The sequence below is a fragment of the Nicotiana tabacum genome, chromosome 12 (assembly GCF_000715075.1).
Source record: "Nicotiana tabacum cultivar K326 chromosome 12, ASM71507v2, whole genome shotgun sequence".
NCBI lineage: Eukaryota > Viridiplantae > Streptophyta > Magnoliopsida > Solanales > Solanaceae > Nicotiana > Nicotiana tabacum.
This window is the reverse complement of record NC_134091.1, coordinates 58,450,930-58,463,385: the sequence shown is the minus strand read 5'-3', so window position 1 is coordinate 58,463,385 and position 12,456 is coordinate 58,450,930. Positions and strand designations below refer to the sequence as shown.

At 36.2% G+C, this 12,456-nt stretch overlaps 1 protein-coding gene across 2 annotated transcripts; it reads right to left on the bottom strand.

Annotated features, from left to right (window-relative positions):
- Positions 1–1,279: 1,279 nt before the first annotated feature.
- LOC107797123 (putative magnesium transporter NIPA3) lies at positions 1,280–10,696 on the bottom strand. Of its 2 annotated transcripts, XM_016619987.2 has the most exons (9): positions 10,129–10,696; positions 6,115–6,171; positions 5,058–5,148; positions 4,807–4,967; positions 4,565–4,692; positions 4,258–4,395; positions 2,836–2,928; positions 1,905–2,010; positions 1,280–1,817 (listed from the first exon to the last, which is right to left on the bottom strand). In XM_016619987.2, exons 1-9 carry the CDS (start codon positions 10,292–10,294, stop codon positions 1,720–1,722), a joined length of 1,038 nt encoding a protein of 345 aa, XP_016475473.1. In that variant the 5' UTR covers positions 10,295–10,696; the 3' UTR covers positions 1,280–1,719. The 2 variants fall into 2 exon arrangements, with proteins under 2 accessions (XP_016475473.1, XP_016475474.1); XM_016619988.2 differs by lacking the exon at positions 2,836–2,928.
- Positions 10,697–12,456: the final 1,760 nt, after the last annotated feature.

The window sequence follows — 12,456 nt, the reverse complement described above, 5'->3', positions numbered from 1 at the left end:
TTCTTATTTGATGATTTAACTGTGAAGTTGTTGATTTTGGCATTGATACTTGTCGTGCAAGCATAGATTCGTATTTTTCTCACATTAATTGATACTTTTTATCTTGAAATTGATGCCTTAACTGATTTGTTTGGAAAGCATGCCTATTTTCCTGTTGATGTGATTAAGTTGAACTTACTATTCTTAAGGTGCTTTTCTTTTTGCTATTATCATTACGTTGTTACTGTTATTGTTGGCCGATTGAAAGTGAGTAGCGGACTTTGCCAATCTCGTCACTATCTTCAATCCGAGGTTAGGTTTGCTACTTACAGAGTACATGGGGTCGGTTGTACTCATTTTACACTCTACACTTTATGTGCAGATCCGGGTACTGCTGATAAAGTTAATTGCTAAAGAGCTGTATCAGTACCTGTTGGAAATTTTAAGGTAGCTCTGTTCTTCCGTTCATAGGCCTTGGAGTCCCTTTCCTTACTTTTGTTATTACTGTTTATGTACTTCAGACATTATTTTATCGTTATTCAGACCATTGTACTTACTTATTCCATAGAAAGCCCATGTATAGGCCTTGGAGTCCCTTTCCTTACTTTTGTTATTACTGTTTATGTACTTCAGACATTATTTTATCGTTATTCAGACCATTGTACTTACTTATTCCATAGAAAGCCCATGTATTCGTTGACACCAAGTTCTGGGATGGTATTTCAATTGTGTATCGCTATTTGGCTACAGTTATTTATCTTATTCCACTTTGAGACTATTTCTTACTGTCATTGAAGTTTATTCCTGTATATTGAATGTTGGCTTGTCTAGCAAGCAGTGTCAGGCGTCGTCATGACTTTCGATGGGATTTGGAGTCGTGACATTATGTGTAATTCTCTCTAAAAAAAAAAAAACTATTGAAACTTGTTGTGGGTTAAAACAAGTCATAAAAATTTCTATGGCTATAAGTCATCATATAAGGGTGATTGGTGTCTTTTTCTAGACACACTCTCCTTCTTATAGTACTATTGTTACAAGGCCACCTTAAAAGTACAACCTCAGAATGATGTTTATGACCAACCTTAAATTGGTATACAAAGGTGGAAAGTATAACTTATTGAGACAAGGAAGGGGTGGACTTTCCTATTGTAAATCTTACCAGCACCAATTTCAAGATCTTTCTTATCGGTGAAGGCCTTGCTTGAAGGGATGCATAAATTTTTATCTTGATTCCAGTGACTTTGATAAAGACTTTCAGAAATATAAGGCTCAGAAATATAGTCAAGAAAGTCTGTCCTTTAACAGTAAATGAGGGAATTGGAACTTCCTTTAAAACGTGACTAACACAGTCCTATAGCATCAACTACCTGTCTATCATTCATTTGGAGAATGTTACAAGATAAAATTATGAAAAATAGGTACAAGAATGGGAGAGCTCCATTTGATTTCTCTCCATTTAAGGGTAGGTATTCCCAAATGCATGAATTTCAAGCTTCGCTAAGATATCTAGATTATTTCTTCAAGCACCGGCCACAATGTCATGAGTTCCTGGGGAAGTTCCAACACCAATGACAAGAATGATACACTGGTAATTGGACTCCCACTAGCACTTTGTCCTGGACTAGTTATATGTACAAACTAATATAGCGCGTTTAAAGCAACTATTCCATTAGCTAAAGGGTCAATAGTTGCCATTTTTCCCAAGAAATATGTTACGTGATATAATTGAGTGAATGTCAGCTATCGCATGGTTTCTCGATGCTTCAGAGGAATGCCTTCTTGATCTGATTCTTCTTCATCATGCTTAGGATATCGCATGCACATAGATGGTGAAGAAACTGTGAACAGAAGAAGAATAGTTATCAACTCCAATCAACAAAATCTGAACTACAAGCCCCAAACATAATAGTAATCTGAGATGATACCATCAACTAAGTCTTTGGTTTTGTGAAGAAGAAAGGTGCCTGACAAAATGGTCACAAACGCACAGAGTTCCGTGATAATTTGAATTGCAGTTTGCCCACTCCAGTCCTGTTCCAAAAGCATGAAAGACGCTTTAGCAGCAGATAAGTTGGTTGATGATAGAGGATGTCCTTCAAACACAAACTGAACTTATCCAAATATTTGACTAATAGCTTTCACTATGGTTTAACACTTACAAAGCAGCTATACCGATAATTAAGACAAGTACTTATGGTCAATAAGCAGGAGAATTTGCAACTTCTCCAAGAAACATAAATATATATAACGGTATAAAATTGTTACATACCAAACTATAAATAGTTAGGCAGTTTAAAAAACGTAATTAATGGGAAAGTCCTCAAGAATTTTTAAAATGATTCTCAATCATCCAAGTGAATTGGGGAAAAAATTATTCAAATTAGAGAATATTGATTAATGGGGAGCAAATAGATTTGTGTTTATGTAAGATGAAAAATAGTCCATATGCAAGATGAAAAAGATAGGAGCATGTGGACGGGGAAAAATCATTAGCGAAGATACTAAAAAATAACCGAAAAATCCCTGAGGGCCAGTGGCACACGGTTCAAAACTCATCGGATCCCCCCCCCCCCCCACACACACACACACACACACACTTAAATACCAGGCTTTTGTATGCGGTAGGGTTCGCTCCCATGATGTGCACCTAACTCACATCACCTGCAGTGCACCACTAGACCAAAGCCCTGGGGACAATACTAAAGAAAATTTTCACCCACTAAAAGAGAAGTAACCCTTTTCAAGCTTCTGCCACCTTGAATCGCCTTAAACAAGTCAAGTAGAACAAGTTTTAAGGAAGACAGTCTGTGATATATAAGTTAATGCTTACAGCCTTGGTAAAGAAAGTAGTTGCACCTTGAACATGATGACACTGGCGACTATTGTCAGGGATGTAAACATCACATAGTATATTGGTGATACAAGCGCTGTGTTAAATGTATCAAGAGCCTGCATTTAAAATATGGGGAAAATCTGGTGTAAAAATAGAGAGAAACACTGATTATCCCAAAAATTGAGAAAAACACCAGGAAAAGACAAGGATATGCAAATAGAGAAAAATCATTGTATAAAGGGCCAACTTAGGCTCTGCAGACTATAAATGTCTATTCTTATGTAGTCAGTCAGGGAGGGACAGAAGTTAAACAGACAAATCAATCAACTAGGTCTCAATCCCAAACTAGTCGGGGCCGACCATGTGAATGCTTCTATCCATTTGGCTCTATTCAGGCTAATTTCATTACTATATCAGTAAATAAGGCAAACTAGAGATCCTTTAAAACTAGATGTTCCCAAAATCTCTAACTATCCCTTAGTAATATGCAAGTCTGTTACCGAACTGAAAAGACTAATAACAACCTAATGTAAGTGTAACGACGACAATAAAGCATCAAGCCTAACTAGCTGGCAGGATAAAAGTAAGTGGTCCACATCTTCCCAAGATTGCTTGCACATGTAACACCAGCTTAGTAAGTGGTCCACATCTTCCCAAGATTGCTTGCACATGTAACACCAGCTTACATCTGTTATCCTCTTCTTCCTCCTTATTCTCAGCTGTAAGGATGGTCCCTTTGGCTTCTAGCCAAATTAAGAAGGGCCTTTCTTGGTGCTCTATGGATCCACACTGAGGTCTATGAAAAGAGAGCCTAGACTTCTGAATTAGTAACTTAAGCTATTTTTTGAATAAGATATCCTGACTGAGTTAACTTCATTGTAATTACTGCAAGTCAAAATAGCAACAAGATATAGGCTGACACCTTAGGGGTCGTCCAGTGTTGTCAAAGGCGAAAAGCTCTAAAAAGCGTTCTAGGTCAATTGGGGCTTTAAGCGCAAAGCGCAATTTAAGTGTGGGCTTTAGTTAAAAAAGGCGCAATGCAAGAAAAAAAATATATATATGAAATTCAAGAGAAAAGTAACAAATTGATTCATATTCTTTTCTTTAACAACTAATACACTTATTTGCCAATTATATTTGTAGTCTAGCATTGCTCCATTCAAGATAGAACTCATGGGCGATAAGGGGCACGTCTTGGTACCTTGCCTACACTGAAGCGCAGCTTAAGTGAGGCAAATCGCCCTCCCTGAGCTTTTCTGAGCTTTAGGGCTTAAGCGCGCCTTAAATGAGCCTTTGACAACACTGGGGCCGACTCTTAGAGTCCAACAGCATAAGTATCTACCAAGTTAATGTTCAGAACTTCCACACAAATGATGAATATCTCCACTCAAAAAGTAACAAACATATCAACTGGTAAAAAAGAACTGAGAATACATTCTAATTACCTTGTTTAAGTAGTTCATTTGTGTAAACACACATGTTGCCATGACTACTGCAAAGACCCATGTTTGAGGATACAGCAACTGGTTCATTCCAGAGAATGTTAATTTTAATGCTATTCCTAGTGCTCGGACACTCATAACCTGCCAAATCATTTATGATTTTTTGACAAAAAAAAAAATAAAAAAATTAGATCACACTATGGATATAGCAATGATGCATTAATGACAAGCTTAATAAAAGGAAAAGGAGAACCCATATGAGAGAGGGAAAAAGGAACGCCAAACTCCAACCAGAAGGCTGAGTGCCTACCCCAATAGAACCAACGAGTGAGCAAACTCCAATGTAAGCAATTATATGAGTTTGTCCATATTTTGGAATATACTGGACAATGATTATGACAACTGCCACTATAACCAAAGTTGCATATAGGAGGAACGCTGTCATGAGTAAAAGACTACCAAATTATTGTCAGTAAAAAGCTAAGCAATCAAAACTTCCATGCTCACAATATGTCAAGAAGAAGTCAGCTTTGTTAGCATTCAAATGCGTACCAGGTTCCGTGGCAAGGTCCCAAAGTTCCTTTACAGACTCAATTTGACGTTCTTGAGGAGCATGTAAACAAATGGTTGTTGAGCCCACAATGCATAGAACACAGCCAACCATTCCAAAAATATGCAGTTTTTCTCCCAATATCATATGTGCAAGTGCAGCACTGCACAAATAGATAGATAAATAAATAAATATGTGTCGCCTCGTATGCAACAGGTAGAAAGTTGAACAATCATTTCCAGCCTTCTCTTGCCTGATAATAATACTGAGTGCACCAAGAGGAGTGACTAGGACAGCAGGTGCAAATGCATAAGCTGCAAAGTTAGCAATTTCTCCAACAATCACTGCCACAGAAGCAACGCACTCATATTAACCCATCTTTGTCTGCTGTTTTTTTATTATTTTTATTTTTTCTTCAAATTGAAAGGTAGGAGAACATGGAAATGGTTAAAATACTTCAAGTTAAAATAAAACTGCAAACATAGAAGCCCGTTAACAAAAATTCTCCTTTTTTGCAAAGGAGGAGGCAAAAGCCTTGAGGAGATATAACTATTTCTCAAGCTTATTGGTAGGACTTTCAGTTCTATTGAGACTTTTGAACAAGTAAAAGACCACATTACTCACACCAAAGTAGGGCAGATGTGAAGAATTGAAGTAAATATCCTTGCATTCAGCATCAATATTTGTCAGAGAATTAAGAAAAAGAACAAATATAATGTGGCTTGAATAGCCAGAGGGACAACTTTAGGATACATTGATATCCTTAAATAAGTGAGCCGTCACCTCCTGAAAGCCCTTCTACGCTCTCACACCAAATGAAACAAAACAAGCAAAATAACACGCAATTCACACGGTGCTATTTTAATAGTTGATTCTTTCTTTCTTTCCTTTAAATTTCTCAACACCTCTTTTACTCATCCCGAATCTGGAATACAAGGTCTATCCTTCCCCATTCAATAAAATTAGTTATGAAGAAAATCAGCTTATATAACATTCCCTCCTTTTTGGCTTTTTGGTATAGACCAGAAGATGTTAGTACAGCAGATAGGATGTTAGATTTCCTCAGCTTCTTGCAGTGATATAAAGTAACTGATTTGCATGTATTTTGGCACGAACTTTGTGCTTCTGTTTATACAGTCTTACCTTTCTCAACCAAAAAAAAGATCACTTTTTACAGAAATTTAAATGATGTACATTGCAGTTATCGTCTCAATGATCATGCCAAGTCACTAAAGGCATTATTTTGGACTGGAGGAAAAACAAATCAGCACAATCCTCATGTATCAGAAGCATTGAATAGGGTAACTAACTTGTTATCATTCCTGCCCACCACAGTGGCTCCAACAAGTAAGAATAGCCTCCAGCGCCTGCCATAGCATGTGAAAATTAAGTAAAGGTACATTTCCACTAGGTATGTAAAATTGAATAACTTTTAGAAGCTAACTTTGTTATTCAAAATTATGATAAAGCTTGACCTTTTAAATCCAAGACCTGAGATGAATAAGATTGTTAAAGAGGCAACCCATTTCTTATCCAATGGTTTCATGAAACACTTGAAATCCGGGCACCACCAACAGTGCATTTTTTCCTTATAAAAGGACAGCTCGGTACATAAAGTATCCCGCGTTTACGCAGGGTCCGAGGAAGGGACGCACCCCAAGGTGTGATGTAGACATCCTACCCTAATGCAAGCATTAGTGGCTGCTTCCATGGCTCGAATCCATGACCTATAGGTCACACACGGAGACAACTTTACCGTTGCTCCAAGGCTCCCCTTCTGCATTTTTCTTCTTATAAAAGAAATTTTTTTCTTGCGAAAAGTTGCAGATGAAAAAAGAAGGAATATACATACAGGACCAATCTGACTGACAGTTCTACTGCACGCACCATTTGAAAAAATACGAAACATCAGATGAAAAATGAAGCTAATGCCAAAACAGCCTCACCCCCATAAATCACAGTTGTATCGTGAACCGACTTATTAAAAGGGCCAATAAAGCAACATACAAAATGAAGTACAACGGAGAAATCTTAGTCATTATATGCATAATGCATAGGAAAGCATGCAGCCTTACACATCCTATCCAACAAATAGCTCATGTAACACTGGATCTTAAGCATCAGAGCAGCCATGTCAAGAACAGGCACATGGGCAAGGATATGTGATATGTCTGAGACTGCTAAAGAGGTAGGAAATAAAGAAGCATCTTTGAGAAGCAGAACTTAATGTTGTAATATGGACATATTACATATTTTTTGAAAACCCAGAAATCCCCAAGGGTTAAAGGCACAGTAAGGACATATTACTTTTCTTCGAAAAGACTCTGAAAGTAGGTAGAACACCACACTTGTGGAACCACTTTTAGAATTTCTTGTCTTCTAAAAGCTTTGGAAAAGGAAACTGATGAAATCTTGAATGTGTACTCTCAGTGAAACCACTTTTAGAATTTCTTGTCTTCTAAAAGCTTTGGAAAAGGAAACTGATGAAATCTTGAACATGTACACTCAAAATTGATATGTTCTATGTAAAGCAAACGAAAATCATGAAAATTAATCAGCAAGGATGGTACTATCATGAAAAAATAATCCTACCAAGAGAGTGTTTGAATCACCACAATACAATTGTCTCTTAAAGGTACTCGATATCGATGAAATTCAAATTACTCCACTTAAGAGGGTCCTATCTTTTTAATATTGTTATTAATCATAACTGTGTTTATCTAATAACCAAAGGAATCTTCTTTTAACCTGAGAGAGCTCATAGAAAGTTGCCATTGCCGTAGTCTTTGAAGTTGATTTTTGCAAACATCCTGTATACAAGTTTTTTTTCTTGGTTTGCGACTTACCAGCCTTGAACTCTTGACCTAGTGTCGTAGAGACTCCCTCAACCATTATGATCCTGTCTACAGGTATTTATACCCTTTTTCAGTAAAGAAAACCTTAACTATCAGCAGTGCAGCAAACAATGAAGCGTTAGTTGTTTAATAGAAGCTTTAGTGAACCTGAAGCTGTAGGACCAAACTAAGTTGTATTTATATCTAACACTTCCTTTAGTGGACAACTAAACCAGACCAATGAAATTAGGACAAGGTGATAACATCAACATTTTCTCTAATAAATAAAGACTGGACCAATAAATAAATACATAGCAATAATCTATTGACTTCACCTCCTTTGGTAGGTGTTGGAAAAGTAAAGAATTCATTAAAGGCCATAAAGAACATGTATGAAAGAGTCGTCACTAGCATGAAAACAATAATAGGAGATACAAAGGGGATTCCCATAATTGTAGGTTTACACAAGGGATTGACATTGAGTCTGTACTTGTCAACCGTAGTTATATATGAGCTAACCAACCCAATACAAGCTGAAATCACATGGTATATGCTATTTGTTGACGATATTGTGCCGATTGATGAAACCAACGAGAGTATCAACCAAAAGCTTGAACTGGGGAGAACTACTCCAGAGAGTATGGGTTTAGGATAAGTAGAAGTAAGACTGATTATATGCGTTGCAAGTTTAGTCAGCACAATAAGAGTGAAGTTAAGGTGAGATGAGACGGGATTGTGGTGCCTAAATGCGACAATTCAGATATCTTGACTCATTATGCCATGATAATGGAATGGCAGATGGAGATGTCACACATGAAACCAAAATCGGATGGTTGAAATGGAGAAGTGCTATTGGCGTTGTGTGATAGGAGGAAAGTTAAGTTCTATAGAACAATTATAAAATCAACAATGTTATACATGAGTGAATGTTAGGCTTCTAACACATCCATAAGATGAGTGTCGAAGAGATGCATATGCTAAGACGGATGTGCGATTATACAAGATTAGACGAGACTAAAAATGATCACTTTCGCTGGAAGGTACAAATAGCATATATTGAGGATAAAAAATGAGAAGGTCGCTTAGAGATGGTCCGCCTCGAGATGCACCAGTCTGCAAGTGTGAAATCGTGGTGAATGAAGGTGTTAAAAGAGGACGAGGTAGACATAAAATCACATGGAATAAAGTTATCTTGAAGGACCTATGATCTCAATCGTTGCAGACATAACGAGAGAAAGGGAACAGTGATAGAGAAAATGTTCATATAGGCGATACCAATAAGTTGGAATATGTTTTAGTCATGTTCATACGTTTACTTTAGGTCTTATGCTTTCTCTGAGTCCATTAACCCTATTAGAGATTTTTATGTCAGTAGAAAATACAGAAACATTTTTAGTACTTTTTTTTTATTTTTACTTTGTAATGTTGATTTGAGATGAATTTAACTGGGGAAACATGATCACGAGGATTCATATAGTACATCCCAACTTGCACCCAAAGGTGTGGATTAGAACCATGAGATCCTAGATTCAAATCCCAGCGTTTACAATAAAACACTAGGTGATTCTCATCTACCAAAAACTTGGTAGGAAGAGTTACCCGATACTTGTGATGGTGAGAAATAGTAGGTACCTAGTGGAATAGTCGAGGGTCCATGCAAGCTAGTTCAGATATATATATATATATATATATATATATATATATATATATATATATATATATATATATGTGTGTGTGTGTGTGTGTGTGTGTGTATTAGCTTGTTTGGGAGTGAGGCATAATAGATAGTTGTTAAAATGTATTGACTTCAACCAATTCAGAAAGAATCTGAATTCCAACTCGTTCATAAAACAAACAAATTTCCAATATTTTAATTCCATCAACAACAACAAACTCAGTGTAATCTCATAAATAGGGTCTGGGAATGGTAGTGTGTACGCAGACCTTACCCCTAACGTATAAAGATAGAAAGGCTATTTCCGATAGACCTTCGGCTCAAAGAACAGTGAAAATAAAGCAACCAAGCAACAAACAATAGTAACAACAATATAAGGTGGTAACAAACGCGAATGACACAATATGTAATAATACCGAACCATGAATAGGAAAATACAAAAATAGTCCTAGTACTACTGGTAAGCCTAGGAGAAACACACTACTACCGGTCAACCTTCAACCCTAATCCTCGACTTCCACACCTACTATCGTGGGTCATATCCTCAGTAAGATGAAGCAATGACATGTCCTGCCTAATAACCTTTCCCCAATACTTCTTAAGCCTACACGTACCCTTCTTCAGACCCGCCATGGACATTTTAATTCCATCAAACAACTAAAATTTTAATTAAAAAATTAAATTAAAAAAAAGTTCAATTTCAGCCATTTCTAATGCATTGGACCAAAAACTACAAAACTTCTAACTCAATTCACCAAAAACATATACCAAGATATTAATTTTAAACAAAAGGGAAACTGAAGAAAAAAAAATACCTGCCCTGACCCCAGAAGCACCAGCCTTTTGAAGACCCTTTTTCTTGATTATAAAGCTGGACCCAATAAACAAACTAGAAGAGATAGCCAAGCACAGGCCTTTAACATTATCAGAGGAGATTTCTTGAGGGTCCCCAAAGCTAGTTGGCTGCTGTGAACTCCCCATATATCCACTTCCACACAACAATTAAAAAACAACAACAAAAACTGTTCCTTTTTTCTCTTCAATAATCCAAAAGCTTCAGTAACACAGAAACACTCTTTTGCCATTCCATCAGCAACCCAATTTCCCATGTACAATTCACCATCAAAATCTCACGTGAATTGACACAATTAACCATGAAGATCCCAATATGATCGAGAAAAAGTAGTGAGGGCACAGTGGTGATTTTTTCTTTTTTCTTTTTGGGGGAGTTTTTAAGAGGTAATTTTTGAAAATGAACAGAGTGGGGGAAATAAAGGAGTGATGGATCTGTGGATAAATAAAGTGGAAGAAGACGACAAGAGTCGAGTCTTTATGCTCTGCTTTCTTCGCGGATCGCATGTACTGAGAGTCAGGAGAGTGACAGAGATCGATCTTCCTTTTAAGCTTTTTGTTGTTAATAATTAATTACTCCCTTTCTCTCAAATTCTATTTTATTTAAAAATATTTAAACTTTAAACTATCTACTTTATTAGATACTAATTTCTAGTCACATAAATATTTATAAATTTTTTTAAAATCTTAAATTTCATGCCAAATAAAATACTAATAACATAAATATTGTACTAATAACATAATAAAATACTGTACTATGTTTATTTTGTTTTTTAAACACGTTATAGTTTTTTATATATTTTCTTTAGCTTTTTAAAAAGAGAACAATCAAAATACAAAATAATTGATTCTCAAAAATTATAGAAAAAAAATCTTTTCAAAGTACATTCACAAAAAAAGAAGAAATAAACCCAAAATATTAGAGTGAATGTCTATATTTTAGAGAGTTTGTTACTTTGTGGCTAAGTCATTTTTTCCGTTATAAATAGAGGGGCTTTACCCCATTGTAAATCATCCGAAATTCAATAAGAATTACCTCTCTTTTCCTTGCAATATTATTCTTTTCCTTATTATTTTATTTCATGTTATCAGCACGAGACTCTACCGTCTCAAGAAGCTATTTGAGAAGACTAAGGTATAGTTTTTCTACTCTTTTAATAATGTCTGATATTATGAAACGAAAGTTCGTTGCCCTTGAAATTTCGGGCAAGAACTATATGTTGTGGGTGTTGGATGCTGAAATCCATTTAGATGCAATGGGTCTTGGAGACGCCATTAAATATAAAAATAAAACGTCTACCCAAGACTGTGCTAAGGCCTTGATTTTCTTGCGTCATCACCTTGATGAAGGGTTGAAAATAAAATATCTCACATTTAAAAGATCCACTTGTTTTGTGAAATGGCTTAAAGGAAAGATATGACAACTTAAAGTTGGTCACACTTCCACAAGCACGATATGATTTGGTTCATTTGAGGCTCTAAGACTTTAAGTCTGTTTCTGAATACAATTCTGCGATATTCGGAATTACTTCTAAATTGAAACTCTGTGAAGATAGTATTACTGATTATGATATGCTTGAAAAAACGTTCACAATGTTTCATGCCTCCGATATGGTCCTGCAACAGCGGTACCGAGAGAAAAGTTTCAAGAAATATTCTAAGTTGATTTCTCTTCTTCTTGTGGCTGAACGAAACAATGACTTGCTCATGAGAAATCACGATAATCGACCCACTGGGTCTACACCATTGCCTGAAGTGGATGAGGTGTATTCCCATTATGCTAAGCGTGGAAAAGGCCGTGGCCCTATTCGTGGTCGTGGCCGTGGACGAGGAAGAAATTTTTCTGGTGTTAATCAGCACCCAAAGAAAAAAAACCCATCAAAAGAGGAAAGGGAAAGATGAGAAGTCAAAGGCAAATGGTTCAGAAACTGAATGCTATCGTTGCGGTGGAAAAGGGCATTGGACAAATATTTGTCGTACACCAAGACATTTGGTCGAGCTTTATCAAGCATCTCTAAAGAATAAAGGTCTTGAAGCTAATTTTGTCTCTGACAATGAATTTGATATCGCCCACTTGGATGTGGCAGACTTCTTTGAGCACCCTGATGGAAAAATAGATCACTTGATCGGTAATGGATATGTAGTTAAAGATGATTGAGTAGTTTGATTTTTATTTTTGTCTATTCGTAGTACCAGAGTAGTAGTCATTAGAATCAATTAGTATTATTTATTTTATGAAATAGTGTTAGTTTGTTTTGAATAAATATAGTTTTAGTATTTGATTTATGACG